The sequence below is a fragment of the Tetrahymena thermophila genome (assembly GCF_000189635.1).
Source record: "Tetrahymena thermophila SB210 genomic scaffold scf_8254719, whole genome shotgun sequence".
NCBI classification, from domain to species: Eukaryota; Ciliophora; class Oligohymenophorea; order Hymenostomatida; family Tetrahymenidae; genus Tetrahymena; species Tetrahymena thermophila.
Window position 1 is genome coordinate 720,017 of NW_002476484.1, and position 18,492 is coordinate 738,508.

General features: G+C 22.8%; 5 protein-coding genes across 5 annotated transcripts; 3 read left to right on the forward strand and 2 right to left on the reverse strand. All coding sequences in view use genetic code 6, as the record gives it.

The window, feature by feature from the left end:
* Window positions 1–231: 231 nt before the first annotated feature.
* On the reverse strand, window positions 232–1,864 carry TTHERM_00784430 (F-actin-capping protein subunit beta; the record flags this gene model as incomplete). The annotated part of the gene is made up of 6 exons (XM_001011501.3): window positions 232–327; window positions 562–699; window positions 901–1,085; window positions 1,180–1,262; window positions 1,356–1,551; window positions 1,723–1,864. 6 exons carry the CDS (start codon window positions 1,862–1,864, stop codon window positions 232–234), a joined length of 840 nt encoding a protein of 279 aa, XP_001011501.1.
* Window positions 1,865–2,579: 715 nt separating this feature from the next.
* On the forward strand, window positions 2,580–3,442 carry TTHERM_00784420 (glycine cleavage system H protein; the record flags this gene model as incomplete). Its single annotated transcript, XM_001011500.2, has 4 exons — window positions 2,580–2,661; window positions 2,791–2,846; window positions 2,932–3,102; window positions 3,233–3,442. 4 exons carry the CDS (start codon window positions 2,580–2,582, stop codon window positions 3,440–3,442), a joined length of 519 nt encoding a protein of 172 aa, XP_001011500.2.
* An 894-nt stretch (window positions 3,443–4,336) lies between these two features.
* Window positions 4,337–6,447, forward strand: TTHERM_00784410 (EF-hand pair protein; the record flags this gene model as incomplete). Its single annotated transcript, XM_001011499.3, has 8 exons — window positions 4,337–4,973; window positions 5,063–5,136; window positions 5,197–5,463; window positions 5,518–5,606; window positions 5,657–5,754; window positions 5,811–6,126; window positions 6,182–6,254; window positions 6,319–6,447. The coding sequence occupies 8 exons, from the start codon at window positions 4,337–4,339 to the stop codon at window positions 6,445–6,447; spliced, it is 1,683 nt and encodes a 560-aa protein (XP_001011499.3).
* Window positions 6,448–7,828: 1,381 nt separating this feature from the next.
* Window positions 7,829–10,928, reverse strand: TTHERM_00784400 (kelch motif protein; the record flags this gene model as incomplete). Its single annotated transcript, XM_001011498.2, has 3 exons — window positions 9,160–10,928; window positions 8,605–8,987; window positions 7,829–8,547 (listed from the first exon to the last, which is right to left on the reverse strand). The coding sequence occupies exons 1-3, from the start codon at window positions 10,791–10,793 to the stop codon at window positions 7,829–7,831; spliced, it is 2,736 nt and encodes a 911-aa protein (XP_001011498.2). The 5' UTR covers window positions 10,794–10,928.
* Window positions 10,929–13,797: 2,869 nt separating this feature from the next.
* TTHERM_00784380 (retinoblastoma-related protein) lies at window positions 13,798–18,257 on the forward strand (the record flags this gene model as incomplete). Its single annotated transcript, XM_001011496.3, has 3 exons — window positions 13,798–15,779; window positions 16,653–16,865; window positions 16,976–18,257. 3 exons carry the CDS (start codon window positions 13,798–13,800, stop codon window positions 18,255–18,257), a joined length of 3,477 nt encoding a protein of 1,158 aa, XP_001011496.2.
* Between the last annotated feature and the right edge of the window lie 235 nt (window positions 18,258–18,492).

Consider the following 18,492-nt stretch of genomic DNA (forward strand, 5'->3'; position numbering starts at 1 on the left):
CTAAAAAATTAATTTTAAAGAAAATTCTAAAAATAAAATTAGTTTTAAAGTATACTAAACAATAAATCTTTTAATTTGAATAAAAGATAACCTGATAGATTTATTAAAAGTTTTAGAATATTTTAAGATAGTAAATTATAAAAAACAAACAATAAATACACAAACAACATTGCAATAATTTATTAATTACTTTTTAATTATACATTTTAAATGTATTATAAATATCAATTTTCAAACTGCTTATCTACTTAATAAATCTTTAGCAAGACCCTTTTTAATGTTTTCAATTTCTTAATGTCCATGAAGATCTCTCATTTCAAAGATACTCTTTAAGATTATTAAATTGACATTTATATTAAATTAAGTTAATAAATACTTTAAAAATCCATTTATTTTAATCAAATCTTTTAAATATTTTTGAAATAAAATTTGCTTCTTGTTTAATTTTTAATTTATGATATAAATAACTAAGTTGAGTTTTTTATTTTATTTTTTATTAAAGATTGATTTTTTTTTATATAAAAGTGTATTTGAATTGAAAAAATTCAATAATGAACTTACTTATTTAGTTTTTCCAATGTAAAAGTTATCTAAATCGTTTCTTAACATTCCTTCCATGTCTTCAATAATTTAACCAATATTTTTCAAGTGGAAGGCATGCAAATCAGTTGTTCCATCCAACACTTTAGTTTCTTCTTTCTTTTTAAAACATAAAAGAATTAATTAAAAGGATTTATTTTATTTGTTTCTTGTTAATAAGTAAATAATATTTTTCAAAACTTAATTTGAATATTTTTTATTGAGATGTGCTTAAGCTAAAATGGCAAAAATAAATTTGTATTTTTGAAGTCATTAACTACTGCTTTGAATTAACAAACAATATTCTATTATAAAATTTACTGATTTGGTTAAGGTTCCTGAAATATTAACTTTTCCTGCACTAATATCATTAATTTCCATTTCTAAAATTACTGAGCTAGTACACTTATAAACAATTTTCTTTTTACTGGGATCAGTAATTTTAATATCAACAACATTAATAGAATCCCATGTGCCTTTTTCAATATTATTGACTCTATCAACATCTATATAAGAATAAATAAATTAAGCATACTAAAATTAATTACTATTTAATGTATTTAATTAAACCTATTATTATAATAAACAATATAACTTTACCTTTCTTAACAACATATGCACATGCAATACTACCATCGTCTTTGTCAAAGAAATAAATATTTGATAAACCTCCTTGATAATATCTTATTAAATTAAAGATTTTAACTTATTGATTGAATATGTTTAGCCTACAAATAAATAGGCTCTAATAGTGATTAAAATAAATGAATTTTTACAATTTTTGATATTCCAAAAATAACTCATTGGCTTTAATTTCAAGATCACGTGTATCTTACATAGGAACAACGCCATCTTCACCATCTTCAAAAGGTGGATGATACACATTGGAGTAAGGAGATCTATAGCTGTTTCCATCTCTGTTAAACTCACATTTTATGAATTCTCTATTAGTGACAGAGCAGACTCCGATTTCTAATTTTAAACAAAGAGATTTATTATGTTATGAAAATAAATCTCATCGCATTTTAATATTTGTAAGCAGTTTACTCCTAAAGCCAATTTAAATAAACAATTGCTATACATAAATACGTATAATTGCTAATCTATGTTTTAATCAAAATAATATGTAAAATAATTATTTACCAAGAGGTTAATCTATTTTCTAAAGGAATTCATCTGCTTAATCTTCTATTAAATTGCTCAATGCTGTTGCATTATAGTGAATCTTTTAAGGAGGTAATCTTCTAATCAGAGAAAGAGCTGCTTCAATTTTTGATTGTTCCATTTTATATTTAAACTCTAAAATTGTTTATTACAAAAATCTATTTTGATATAATTGATACCTTTTTTATTTACTTTTATTAAACAAATTAATTAATTATTTATTTATTGTTTTGCGGCAATCAATATTATCTTTTTGCTTATTAGATAACATTTGATTCCTCATCAAATGCTGACATGAAAATATCTCTTTTTCTCAATTATCACTTTTCTTAAAATATCTTTTTGAAAAAAAAAGTTCAATTTACTTACTATCTGGTAACCCTTCATCCCGATCAATAAATAAATAAATGAATAGCAATCAAGCGAGCATATCTTGTCAGTCAAATAATATATTTATGTATGACTGATTAAAATAATTACTTTACAAAATAATCAATCGATTCAATACTTAAATCATAAACCAATTATTTTTTATTTATAAAAAACTATTGATTTTAGTTGAAGTATTTAATAAATAATTTGATACACAAATTTTTTTAAACATTTTATCTTAAAAAAATTAATTTATTAATTGGAATAATTACAAATAGTTTAAATTTTAACAATAATTAAATATTTTAAATTGAAATTATAAATAGGAATCTTTGATCATTCATTAAGTAAATTCATATAATTTAATATTAGAAAGTTAGATAGATAGATAGAAATAAACATAATTTGTTTTTCATATATAATAAGCCTTAGAAAACATTATCTCAATAGAAAATTATTTTAAAATGTTATCAAAAAAGATAAATTCCTTGTCTAATTTAATTTTAAAGAAAACTCATCTTAACTAGAATATCTTTTACAACATCAGTAATTAATTTTTATTTTAAACATCTAAATAATTGTTACCTCTACTTTAATATCATTCATTCATATTTTTATTTAAATGAGAAATTTTAAAATCTATCTACTCTTTAAATTTTATCTTTAATCTTAAAGCTGTTAGAAAATTCACTCCACTCCACGAATGGATAGATTTAGATTATGAAGAAAAGGTAATAATTACAATAAAGCAATTTAAATTAAATAAAAAATAATTTCTATTATTATGAGAACACATCAATCAATAAATAAATAAAGGTTGGAAGAATCGGAATAACTAACTTAGGATTAAAAATAATTGGAAATATAGCCCGTGCAGATATTAAGCCTGTAGGGACTTAGTTGAATGCAGATGATGCTTTTGCTTAAGTAATAGGATAGCATTATATAGCTGATTTAGTCACTCCTGTTAAAACAGAAATACTTAGTGTAATTAATTAATAAAAAAAATACATTCTCTTTAAAATTCTGGAACAAAAAGAAATATACATATACAAAATTATTTAACTAATTTTAGCGTTTTATTTAAAATAATTTAAATTATAAAACAATTTAAAAGTATAATAAACATTGGTTGACAGTAGCTAGTATTCTCACACTTGATGTAGAGGATGAAAATTAATGGTTTGTAGAAATAAATCTCGCTGATTAAGCTTAATTTGAAAAAGTAGAAGGTTTATTGAGTTAAGAACATTATGAAAAGAGATTTGAGTAATTTCATAAATTAGATATTCATCATGAAAACATAGAAAATTACTATAAATTATGATATTATCATTTCAAACAAAAATTTTTTTTTTTTAAATTCAAACGTATTTCAATAATTAAATTAATTGATAAATGTAAAAAGTCATATTTATTATATTTTTGTGTTTTATTAGATTTACCAACATTTATTTATCTACCGATATATCTATCTATTTACATCTAATATAGTGTCTAGTATTATTACTTAAACACAATAAAATGTAAAAATCAAATTTTTTTAAGATAGCTAGGGAAACAAATTTTGTTTATTTGGTTGAATTTTAATAGAAATACATTTTTATTTTTTAGAACTTTAAATTACTTTTTAAAATGAAGAGAAAGGTCCATGTCAAATTTAAATTTTTTTGAAATATTTTTCTTCATTTTAATAACTTTCGACAGAAAATCAATAAAATAACTTATAAATTGATAATCATCTATTTTATTTTTTTAAAAATTAAATTTTAATGATTATTTTTACTTATTTGCTTTACATTTAAATAGAATTTTGAAAAAAAATAAATTAAATCCTGTATGATTTATTTCATTAAAAAATAGTTTTTTTATTAATTAGAAAAAATATTTTCAGCCTTTTTTGGTAATTTATTTAAATAGATTTTTTTACAAAAGGAGTTTTGGTTTATATTAAATAGTTATTAATTAATTAATTAATATTTAAGTAAAATATAGAAAGTCATTAACTATTTATTAATTTTAAGAATCAGTATTATAATTTTGTAGTAAAATCAAAGAAATTAATAATTGTGTTAACCACCAAATACCAATATTATAATATATAAACATTTAGCAATACATAATTAACAATTAGTCTTAAAACTACGAGTATAATTCGTAGTAAGAGTGAAAGAATCTTAAATTATAAATTGATAAAAACATACATTTATTTTACCATTAAATGAAAAAGGGTAGCTTCTAGATTTTGCAAAATAACAACAGCTTATCTTAAAATGAATCAAATTAATCCCAAACAATTAATCATGCAAATATTACATAAAATGAAAGAATTATGTAAAAGAGAAAGTCTACAATATCAAATTTTTCTAAACCAAGCCAGTTTGGAACATCAACTTAAATAGAAAATGGATTTCTTCCTCCAGCAGGAACTTATTCGACTCTCCAAAGGAGTAAACTTGGTGAGAATCTGCCAAAAAATTAACTTAAATTAATGAATAGAAATATAACTGTTTAGTATCTAAGGAAAAAATAATTAGATGAAGCTATTTAAATGAAATAGAGATAAATGTTTTTAGATGCTTAAGCAGAGTATCAAAAATAAAAGAGTCCTAAAAAAAGAGCTGATGAAAATAAACTAAACAACACTTTAAAGTTAAGTTAAGCCTCTACTTATGGTTTTCCTAATAAAAGAATTAGTCAATCTGCTAAAAGCTTTAAAAGAGATCCAAATATTTTATACGAAGGAACCAGAAATCTAACTTCCGAAACGCTAGCTAAATTAGAAAGTCAGAAATACAAATAAAAAGATAATGATTTTAATGAGATAGTAAAAAGCTCTGCTGATAACGAATTATAATGTAAGTATTACCTTATAATTCACATTAATATTAGATTTACTTACACTTTAATGAATTAATTTGCTTATTTGTTTGTTTATATATTAAAGATTATAGATTTAGGAATCCTAAAACTGTGGAAATAGAGAGGAAAGGAAGAATACAAACATTCATTTATGACAAAGTAAAATCAAAAACATATGCTACTTTAAATAGAATTAAATTCGTTTAAATTAAAAAATAGAAAGTTTAAAATAGACTAAAATATTCTGACAGAAGTAAAATCAATACTACCGCTCTACCTGTTCCTAAAGGTTCGATATCTGTTATGCTCAATGTAGCAAAGAAGGACTATGGATTTAATTTGGATAACTTTAAGAAGAAGATTCCTGCTAAATCTAAATTCAAAATGAAATGGAAAACAATTTAATGGCTTTTATAAAACAAACAAGATGTTATAAAGCAGTTATTTTCTAACTACTCTTTGATGCTTAAATTTGCCAAAAATAAAGTAAATTAATTTTATGTTTTTGGTGTTTTTATTACATTATATATATAAATAAAGAAAGAAGGCATGGATAGAGCTGAGTTCGGAGAATTACTCAGTTATGTCGGTCTTGGAGCTGAATAAAATCTGGGAGACAAACTTTTTTAGTAAATATAAATTAATTTTATGCAGATATTTAAATTCAAATATTTAAAAGTATTTTCGATGATGATAATTCAGGCACTGTGGATTATAAGGAGTTAATTATAGGACTCGAAATGTTTAAAGAAAATAGTATTGATGATAAATTGAGAGGTGACTAATTTAAAATTAAAAATTAAAAATTAATACTAATATAAAAATATATTTAGTGTTTATGGAATTATGTGATACAGATGGGAATGGAAATATTAATCCTGACTAACTTTATAATGTGCTTAAGCAGAACTTATTTACTCATGATGATAAAGTTAAATTAAAAGGTATAGTGAGATAAATATTTAAAGAATGTGATACAAATGGTGATGGAGTTTTAGATAAAGAAGAGCTCTATAAAGCCACGTCAACAAACACTCTGCTTCTAGCTTTACTCGATGAGTCAGTTAAAAATGTAAAAAGAGTAGATTAAATTATAGAAAATGATTTAGAAGAACCTTTCCATTGCTGGGTTCCTATCTCTGCTAACTTGTAATTAATATTTTAATTAATTTTCTGTTGGATTAAAAATGATTATTTTTTTTAGTGTAAATTATAAAGAAGGAATACATTTTGGCCTTGTTAATAAGTTGCTTAAAGTAGTTGAAAATGTAGAAAATGTAATTAAATTATTTGCTTTTAATTATTATTTTATATTTATTAAAAATTTTAATTATAATCAAGGGGTATTAATTTAGAAAAGACACAAGGTAAAAATTTAAAGAAGCCTTAAATATGGGAAAAACTTAAAAGGAGTTAGAAACACTCAAAGAAGATTCGTTAAACGAGTCTTACATTGATGAACAAAACTGAAATTAAAATATTTAACAAGAGAATAACTTAATTAACTAGTTTAATAAAATTAAAATATTTAACTACAACTATAATAATAAATTAATATCAATAGTTATAATATCTCAAATAATCTTGATTAACATATAAATTAGAAGAATTCTCTCAAATTAATCAACAACTATTTTTATTAGTTTTTTATAGTCATTTTAATTCATAGTGTTGTAATATTAGATTATTTTAAATAAAGATAAATAAGAATCAAAGAATTCTAATTTTATTGTTTAAATAACCATTTCTCTTATTATATTATTATAGTCATTTTAATTCAAAAAGTTGTAATATTAGATTATTTTAAATAAAGATAAATAAGAATCAAAGAAATCTAATTTAATTGTTTATCTAATTATTTCTCTTATAATTATATTATTATAGTCATTTTAATTCAAAGAGTTGTAATATTAGATTATTTTAAATAAAAATAAATAAATAATAATCAAAGAAATCTAATTTAATTGTTTAAATAATCATTTCTCTTATAATTATATTATTATAGTTATTTTAATTCAAAGTGTTGTAATATTAGATTATTTTAAATAAAGATAAATAAGAATCAAAGAAATCTAATTTAATTGTTTAAATAACCACTTCTCTTTTAATAATATTATTGTAACCATCTAAAATATAAAATATGAGCTTTACTATTTTAATTTTTTTTTAAACAAAGAATTTAATTTTTGTTTTAAAATTATATTTATAATTTAAATTTATGTAAAATTATCTTAAAAATTAATCTAATTATTTGAATGTTTACTGATTTCTGGATTTTAATAAATTTAAATTAGTAGTTTTAAAATTCAAAAAATATAAAAATGCAAAAAAAATTACTTTACTATAATTAAAATTATTTATCAATAATGAAAACAGAACTTTTGAACACTAAATGAGTAAATAATTATGAATAATGTAAATCTTTTGAAATTTTTTTATGTTAATTTTAATATTTAAAGCATATTTTTTAAATAATTTTGTATTTTTAAAAGAAAAGATTTAAATTAACTGGTTATTTTTAAACAACTATGAATAAAAATATTTAAGTATTTAGGTGCATTTTTATAGAAGAAAGTTGCAATCATCCTTTGAAAAAAACTATAAGATTAAATATTAAACTATAAAATATAAAACAGAAAATATGTTATTAGATATAAAATAACTGACATATTAAAAGAATAAATTTATATATATATTTGATATAATTATTTTGATTATTTAGTTAGTTAGTTACTTTTGAATATAGTTTAAAATAAATTAAACTAACTTTTTATTTTGATAAATTAATATACAATAATATTTACTATAAAATTAAGGTAAAAAAATAAATAATATAATTTTCTTTTAATCTTCATGCGTGACTCCAGTTATCTCCATTATAAATTAAGAAAATGGATTAGTCATCTGAAGACATTTTAGAAGCATTTTTGAGTACATATAACTCGTTTTGGTAAATATAAGATTGGGATTGATAAAAATCGTATTAAGAGGGAAGGGAACGAGATTTTTCGAATTGGAGATCAGGAGTTTATTTATTATTTTCTTGGTTAACATTTATTATGAAAGATTAATTCATTCTAACACTATGGTTTTACCCTCCAAGTAATATAATTTAGTTGTAATTTATTTATCTCACAAAAGGAAAGAATGGAAGACTATTATTATTGTCTATAGTTAAATTAAAGTTTACTTAATCCCACTTATTCTTTTTTATGTCATAGCACTCAATAAAATTGACTGGCTTAACGATATCTTCCTTTCCACCAAATTTAAATATGTATTTCTTATTAAACACAGTTAGACCTGATCCACTGGCTTTGTAAATACAATCAGCTATTTCCACCCATTTTGATGTATTTAAATCGTAATACTCGCATTTATTTATAGAGGAAGATTCATCATAGCCAGAACACCCGCCAATCGCATACACTCTGCCTTCATTATATACCAATCCATGCATCGATCTAGGATTTAACATTCCCGATAACTGCTCTAAAGTGTTTTATTCTTTATTCAACTTATAAACATCTCTGATTGATTTTCTTTTATTTTTTTCATACATTATACCACCTTTTATTAATAATTGTATATTAAATATTATTAAAAAACAAAATTAAAATTTATTACCTGTTATAATTACCAAATCAAAGTTCGGCACAGAAATACTACAGTGACCAATCGGTATTTTAAAATCAATAGAAAGAAAATCTGTTTTAAATCCAGATTTTGGGAAATTGAGGTATTCTTCAAATGAGATGAAGTGATAAATTTTAGTGCCTTCAACAAACACGTAAATAGATTTTAAAGATGGTTCATCATCATATACATCATCAATTATATCACAATTCATATACTATTAATCATCTTTCCCTCCGTTCAGTTCCTCTACAGTAAAACTTTCCACAAAATCATTCTTATGATTATCAAGAATTTCTTCTTTAATTTGTTATCTACTAACTGGGAGCACTAACTTAGTATTTCCTTTGTCAATTGAATTGGAGAGTTAGTTGCTTTTAAAAATATAAATTAGAATTTATTTTAAATGCATATTAAAGCAAATTTAATGATTTTTTAATTAAATAAATTAGAAAGTGATTTAAATTTTTGAGTTAGAGCAAACTCTCATATTTTGATAATAAATTATTTTTAAAGAATTCGTTTTGGTTTTGAAATATATATTACCTTTATTTCTGCATGGATTGGTGCTTAAATAGGCTTTCATTTTTAGATTAATTTTTGTCATTTAAATTTCTTTATCTAATTGTTTATCCTATTTCTTCTAAGTCTATTGATTTGTCATTGAATTCGTTAAATGTCTCAAAGTTACTCAAAGTGTTAGTCCTTAAGGTAGACTGAGTAAATCTTTGCTTCTATCCAATTTGGTTTTGCAAATTGCTATTTGAAGAAGAAGAAAAATAATTTTCGTTTCCTAACGAAGTTGTTTTAGATCTTGCATATAAATTACTAGAGAAGTTAGCATTATCTTTTTTTTAAGTGCTTTAGTTATAGTATTCATTTTTGATATTTTTTAGTGATTAAGAAACCTCGTTTTGCTTTGTTGCTTAGTTAATTTATTCTTTTTGATATGGGGATACTACCAAACTCTATCTAGATAAGTGAAGCGATTGCTGCTTTTGTGGACTATTAGATGATAGGATTTACTAGAAATTGGTAAACTGCTAGTTAAAGATATTACTTCTATGACTAAGTGGAGAAGTTACTGCTTTTAATTATTTTTGAGAACTGTTATGAACTGAATCACTCAGTCTCCTACTATCAAGCATATTATTACCCTAAGTTGGAAATTTAAATATTTTTTTCCTTTTTTGGTAAGAGTACAATTTTCGTAATACTTCTTTGAGTACGTCTTCTGTGTTTGTAGATTTACTAAATATAATTTAATTGTTTTCTTTGATCTAATCAACAAGATATTGATAGGATGATTCTTCAATACTGAAAGAAGTAGGGTTTTCCATAGTTTCAATTAAAGCCTTTATATAGAGAGGAGATTATAATTCATTCAAAGTGTTCTAGAGATTATCAGTCCTTTAAAAAATAACAGCATTAAGCTATTCAGACAAATCTTTTGTATTTTTAAAGGTATCATTAATTTTATTCTGCAGCTCTTTAAAAAAATTTTCTACGCAGGCCAAAATTTATTGCTTAAGCCTATTTAAATTTTCCATGTTTTTCTTAGCTGAATCATTCATACTTTGCTATAATTAAGGTAGAATATCTTATTTTGCTTGATTAAGCTATTTAATTATAGATTCAGTCTTGCTTATTGAGTTCTATCTTGCACTTTAAATATTTTGCAATTAAGACTGAGTTTTATTATTCATGTGAAGCTCATTATGTCCAACTATACATTCTGGACATAAAGGCTCAATGCATTCTTTCTAAGCACATATATTGGTTATAAAAAAATTTGTGTGAGTAGGGCAATAAACATACTATTATTCTTTATTTTATTAGGTTTTTATAGAAAGAATGCTTTAATTTTAAATTTGTTGAGTGTGTGACTGTCCTGCATAAGGAGTGCCAATACTCTAACTATGCTAATGCTACCCATTAGTTAAAACTTGGCTAAAGGCATTGTTGTTAGCATTTTACTGACTTGCTGTTCCATACATGTAGCTATTTTACCCAATAGAGTTTGATTGGTTCATAGTAAAGTGAATATCTCTTGGTGTCACATATTATTCCTAAACATTTATTAATTAACTTTGTGTTTGCTAATGTTGTGAACGATTCTAATTGAAATTTAATTGCTATTCCTGTTAGCTTTAATAATAATTAGCAGTAGACTAAATCATATTTTCCTATTTTGTTTATTTATATTTATTAGTTGTTTAAAAATTTTGACTATCTAAAATATTTGAGTGATTGAATTATGGATTATTTTTGATAATTAAAAGATATCTCAAAATTTCACAATTATTTTTTAAATTTGTAAAATTAAACATTAAAAAATAATAATGAATTTTAAGAAACCAAAGTCTTTTTAAAATTAAATCAACTATATATTTCTTATTTAAGTTTGTTTTATAAAAAGTAAACAAATTTTTAATATTCTAAAGCAATAAAAATAATTTTATAAAAAAATACTAAATTATCCTTATACTTTGTAATTAAAATCATGATAAAATTGATTAAAAGTAAAAAAAAGCATAGATCTATAATAGTTTTGATACAATTATCTTTAGCTTGATAAAGGTCTATACAATTTTCTATATCAGGAGAATTTGCAATAAATATAATAAAAAATGTTCTAAACTTGAATTTATCATTTAAAAATTTTTTCTTATTTAAAATAGAAAAAATTTAGATTAATTTTTCCTTTATGATATAAACTAGCATGAAAATAATTGTTTGTTTACTAAGATAATTTTGAATTTTTTTTTTCAGAAGTTTGTTTTGTGGTTGATTTAAATATTTCAGAGTATTATGGTTAAATATTTTAATCTACCATTTGAAAGAAGAATAGACAGCACAATAAGATAAATTTATTATTTAATTAAAGTGATTAAGTATTATTTAAACTTTTTAAAAATAAAATCATAGAAATAATACCAACTATACCATATTAATTTTGTAGAACAGTTTAAATAATTGTTTTAATATTACAAAAAATTTAAATAAATTTGTTTATTATCATAATGCTAATCAATATATTTATTTAAACTTTATTTTTTAACAAAATAAGTTAATTTTATCTATTATAATACTAAATATTTATTTATCTTTTTTGAGATATTATTTTTTTTATTAAATTTCAAATTATTTTTATGGTATTTTTCATATTTTATTTACTAGCTACCATAAAAAAAAATATACTTTTAGAAATTGATTTAAATAAAAAAATATATATGTTTAGCTGTTAATTTACTTAATTTATTTTAATTAAAAATAATTTAAATTTAAAATTAATTATTTGTTGGCTCATAAAATCTAAAAATATTATTTGAATAGAAGAGCTGTATTCGAAATAAAATAAAAATTACCTCTAAAAAGCTTGATAAATATATTAATCATACGTAATAATATGAGCCATTTTTTATGAAAAATATTCTATTATAATATATCTTCATTAAAAATTAACATACATACAATCTGCAAATGTTTTTAAAAGGTCATTTGTAGTTATTGTGGAATATAAATTTTTAAATTTTTTGAAACATGAAAGATTTTTTTTATTTTTAAATTAGAAGTGGATTTATTAATAAAAAATTAATGTTTATCAAAAGAAAATGATAACTTAAATAAATAAATAAATAAAAAAATTCTGTTGATTTATTTGAGGGAAAAAAATCAATACATAAAGTATTATTATTTATCTTAAATTTATTGAAATTTGCTTTAAAATATTTTAAATTTCTATATCTATTTATATTTATAATAGGAAAAATTAATAATTTAATATAAATTTCTTTTATTTATAATTATTGTTAATTAAATTTAATGATTTTTGTGAAATCTTTTTAAAAATAAATAGAAGAAATTAAATAATTAAATCAATTAACTAAATATGATATTTTATGATGAAATTGTTTTAAAAAAATATTTTAGATAAACTTATCTTTGACTTGCTTCATTTTAATAATAATATTTAAAGATGATTATTATTGCTTTTTTATGAACTATTTAAGTAATTATATTTTTATGGTAAATTTGATTTATTTATTTGATTGCTTTATTTACTTAAATTTATAAGTTATTTATAAGATTTTGCGGGAAATTTTAATTTGATCATAATCAAAAATGAATTTCACAGCAAAAATTAAAATTTATAATTTTTTATGCAATTTTTATAATTACAAAAAAAATAATAGCAAGATTTTTTAATTCATAAATTGAAGTGAATAAATTTCAATTTTATTTGTTTTTAATTATTATTAATAACCAATTTGATGTTTGGCGGGATTAGAAAATTTCAATTAATTAATAAATTGAGATATGAATGATTTTTTTTGAAGGAAAATTAGGTTTTTAAGATGTACTAGCTTTAATAAAGATAACTTTTAAAATACTAATTGATTAGTTGATATTTTAGCTTTTAAACATTAATTAGTATTTCATTAAATAAATTTGTTCATTAAGATACTTGATAGATACCTTTCATCAAATTTAATTAGCTTAAAGAGTGCGCCACATCGCTTGAAAATTCAAATTAAACATTAAGCTAGATGATAGAAAAAGAATCAAACCAATGATTGATTTTATTTGAATCTGTTTAAAATTTCAGAATTTAGGATGGATTTGCGAATTGATTTGCTTGTTTATTTGTTCATAAAATCACTCATTTTAAGTGCTAATTAATTAATTAATAAATTATTTAATTATTTTGTTTTTCAAAAAAATCCAAGACTGAGCGCACTAAAGAAATTTTATAAAAAATTAATAAAAAATTTTTAGCTCACTTTCAAAAAGTAATAATAGATAGATAGAATCAAAGCTTATCTTTGAATAAAGTAAATTAAAACAAAGATAAACAAACAAAAAAATTAGAAATAAATTTCGATCAAACCTCTAATAAACATAGCCATCTCTATATACATTTATACTATTTCAATCTATAAAAAGCAACCACTAAACAAGTAAACAAGCAAACACAAACTTAAAACATTTTCTTACAACAATTCTCATTCGGTTTTTTCTTCCTTTAATTAATAGCTACTCACTCCTTTCTCTATTTAGTAGAAGAATCTTTAGGAACTTAGCACTCCAAACAAACAAACAAACAAACTAGCAAACAAACAACAAACAAAATAAGGAAATTCAGTCAAAACAGGAACTCACATAATATAAAAGACAATTCAGATGGAAGATCAATTGGAGATAATTCAAAAGTATTTTGATAATCCTGAGATTAATTAGTCAATAGAAGATATTTTAGAGCAGTACTTGAACAACGCTACATGTGAATTTACTGCTTATTAAAAAAGTGTTTACCCAATATGCGCAGCTTTTTACATGGTATTAGAAAATCGTGAAAAAGAAGCTGAAAGGCTCAGGATTAAATAAAAGAGTCCATAGACACCTTAGCAATAGGAAACATAATACTCTGCTAGTGGTATTTAAGATGAAAGCATTAACAACAAGGAAAATATCAGACTTTAATAAAAAGATTAAAAGCTTACTGAGGAAGTTCAGTCGAATTCTTCCTGCAGTTCGCCTAGTGATAAACAAAAGGAAGAAAATAAGGTAAAAAAGGTAACAAATGTGAGCGTTATTGAGCTCCGCAATAAATTTTACAGTAGGGGATAAATAGACTAGCTCTTGAAGACTATGGCAGAGTTCTCTTAAGTTCTCAAAGATAGAGAGTACTATGAAGTCATATAAAGCAAATTAGAGTCTATCAAAAGAAATCACAGCTTGTTTGTAAAATTTACTCACGTTTTAGACTGCTTCTACACTGAAACAGAATTAATCTAAAAGCATTATATGCAAAGAATCATTTGGCGCCTTTATCTACTTTTGAAAGAATAGCTACTTAAATAGAATTCAGAAGTTGATATTGAACAATGCGTTTACCTTCTTCATTTTATTTGTTCAGAAGCCTTGAAATACGCTGGAAAGACAGCTTAATCTTTAAATAACAACGTTGATTATTACACACATAATTCTGGATTGCATAACTCAGCTTAATAGTCATCAAATCTGAAGTAGTATGTAAACTTTTAAACTGTTTCTGAATAGGTGAACGCAATCCTCCTAAAGAGTAAGCTCGAAATTCCAGTTATGCAGGAACAAAGTGAGTTATTCGTTTCTCTGTTGGTGAATCTCTTTGAAAAGATATATCAATTAAAATCCAAGGAAGAAAGCTCACAGCAAAACCATCTTAACGAAAATAAAATGAACAGAAATCTCAACAGTAGCAATAGCAGCAGCAGTAGTAGTGACACTTCGTGTTTGACAGAAACCAAAGAAAAAGCATAACATTCAGCCAGCAATATAGATGAGGAAAAAGAAAGCGAATTAGCCAACACAGCCACTAAGAATTCATAATAAATTTCTAGTTAAATAACAGATACGAGTAACGCCTTGATAGCAGATTCATTTTCTTCTTTGCAATCATTAGAAAAATTAAGCAAGCTCTTAGAGAAAGAAATTAAAAAGTATCCCATTATTGAGGAGCATGAATTTTTATAAAAGGAAGAAGAGTTTTTGTAATCTATTCAGACACCAAAAGCAAAGCATATTTCAAGTATGCATCTTCAGCAAGGTCCTCCTGGTGTTACTAAGGATTATCAAGAAAGCAAATATTAGATAAGCAACTTAAACCATACTAATGCGAGCTATTTTAAGAAAACACTCTTTAACAACGATGAGTAAAATCTCAGTCTAAATTCTAAGCTTTCAGATTTGGAAAGACCATCTAGTCCAGTTGGCAATCACGGACTTTAATAAAATTAAGCTTGCCTATTAGCAGATGCAGGATAAATTTAACACCCTCATACACCAAAGACTCCTCATGATATTTATAAAATGCCTTTCCAAAGGAGTCATTAACCTTTGTTAAGCGCTCCTGCTATCCAAAGTACTCCTTTGTCAAATGCTTTGGACAATTCAAAATGGATCAATATGTATTCTAAGTCAGATCCAATAAAAAAAATTGAGGAACTTATGAATAAAATAAATAAGGAATATAAATCCTAATTGTTGGAAGAAGCTTCTCAAATTGCGCGTGATGTATATTACTCTGTAAAAAAGAAAAACGAAGTTAGCGGCACAGATGGAATAGAATATAAAGTATAAAAAGTTTTAAGCTTCTTCTAAAATGTTCTGGAAAAGTTGATAAGGTAAAATTAAAATTTTGGTTTTCAAACACACATTTTTTGATGTTACTCTGACATAAATATTCTAAAAAAATAACATATTTTTTATCAAATTTTGAATCATCTTATTTCAACAAATTTTACTGTGCAATAAGCAATAAATAATCACTCTTAATCTAAAAAATCTCTAGCTAATTTTTTATCTGTCTCTTTTTCAATTTAATTTAAGGCTTGATGCTTTAATAAAAAACACAGTAAAATTGAAATTTCAATCAAATTAAAAATTGAGGGAATATTTAAGTTCTAACTAGTTTTGTAAGAATTTATTAAAATCAGTATTAAAGCAACTAAAAAAGAAAAATTTTTTGATTAAAGTATTCAATTAACTAAGCTTCGAATAAAGGTTACAAAAAATCAAACTGGTGGTATCTAATCAATAAAAAATATTATACTTAATTTTTTTCATCAGCAGACAATTTTATTTTTTCTCTCCATCTAATTTTCTAATTGTTAAAAATACATATAGAAAGGTTTAATTAATTATTTGAGACAAATCTAAATACTTTGTGTTAAATTTTATTAAAAGCAACCAAGAATATGATTTATCTATAAACATATCACTTCTATAATGCAAACAAGATTAAAAGACATCACCTTAATTTATTTTATCAACTTAATCAAGTCTTATTTAAATCAACTAATTTTCTATTAAAATCTTTAATTTCGGTATAATAAAATAAAGTATTTATTAAGATTTCTTAAATAAAATTGAAAACTTAGAATATTATTTAACTTAGACTCAAAACAGAATAGCACAAATTATATAAAACTCCTTCATAATTAATTTAGCTCTAAAAAAGATTTATCAAAATAATAAAATACTTTTAAATTAAATAGTGATGAAGAATAAAAGAATTTCTATAAAGAAAATGTTCTCATTTCTCTGCTTAAAAATAAAAGTTTTATTTTTTCTGTCTTAGCCAATTGTATTATGACTCATTGCTTTGTGAAAGACATAAAGGGAGTTAATCTAGAAATGGTCATAAAACAAAGCAAAATTACTTCTCTTGATTACTGGAGGGTCATATCAAATTTTGCTAAGTTTGATAGGTATTTATTATCAACAATTAATTTATCTATCAATTAACATACTAATTAACTAATTAATATTAAATTGTTTTATTTATTTATTGAAATATTTATCTTTAAAATTTAATTAGACACATTCCTGAATCCATAAAGCAATAACTTTTCAATATTGAAAAGCAAATTCTCTTATACATTATATGGGAAGAAAAAGAATGTTTAATGCAAAACGCTCTAAAAAAATTCTAATAAGATTTAAATAAGGATCAGCCATATGAACACACTATTTGCAGGAGATTAATCTATCATTCAGCAACTAGAGTTAAGGAAATCAGCAAAATATTAGAACTTGATGATAAAATTTAAGAAAGAATATGGGAAGCTTTGTTATATGTTTATCGCTCTTAACTTTAGCTCATGAATAGAAGATATGTTGACCAAATTATCATTTGCTCGATCTATGCACTAAGTTTAATTAGTGCTGAGTTATTTGTAGGTAAAGAAATTAAGTTCAAAGGAATGCTTTCTGCATGCGAAAATCTCCTTCACTTCAACTCAGAAAAAGTAAAAAAGACTACTAATGATCAAGGAGAAAGTATTGACATTATTAATTTTTACAACTAAATATTTTTAAAACCCATGAAACCATACTTTAAATCCTCAAATAATAATCATATTGGTGTACATGAATAAGCAAATACAAACTAAATGCTTAATGTTCCTCTCAGATTATCCGTACCTGCAAACTTTATTAACTATACACCAATACTAAAAGAAGATATGAGAGTTACTTTGACTCCAATGACACCGGTAACCTAAAAGCTTTAAGCAACTGAAAGCATGGAGTCTCCTTTTGTTAACCAATATAATTTCCTTAATCGTAATAATGCTTTTAGATAATAATAACAACAGTAATTTTAATAAAATCCTAAAAATATGATCAACAGAGTCAATATTTTAAATAACTAACAATCTGAAACCCCTAAATAAGCTACTTAAACATTGACCGTTTTGGGTTAAAGCTATATATCTGTTCCATCTGAAAACATCAATGGTACCTAAGAAAAAAAAAATAGAGATGGTTTATAAGGGTCTAAGGTATTTTAAAACTTTAATAACTAAACTTTTGTAGGAGGAACCCCAACCTAAGAATCTTCCGATACAAACACTAGTCCTAAATTTGGAACTGGAAACTCATCTAATTTTTTCAATTAAAATAAAAAATTCCTAGAAGATAATATCGAAGAACTAAATAACTAAAATGCTAATCCTTAACAACTCAAAAGATGTAATAGCATATTCGGTCCAAAGACTCTAAATTTAAATAGTGATGAAGAAGTCCCAAGTAAATTATCTAAAACAAATAATAATTCCGAAAAAAGTACCGTAAATACAGAAAATAAAGCAGAAAATTGATTGAAAATTAACTTTACATTTTAAAAAGTTTTACTAAACAATTCAATCTAATCAATAAAATAATAAATAAATAAATAAATAAATAAATATAAAGATTTGATTCCTCTCAACTTGTTGCTATTTGGCTTTAAATTAAGCAAACTAAATGTTTTTAAATGAAAAATTATATTATTATATTTATTGCATTTCAAAAAACTCTAATATACTAAAAAAAATACTAATAACTTTTTCACAT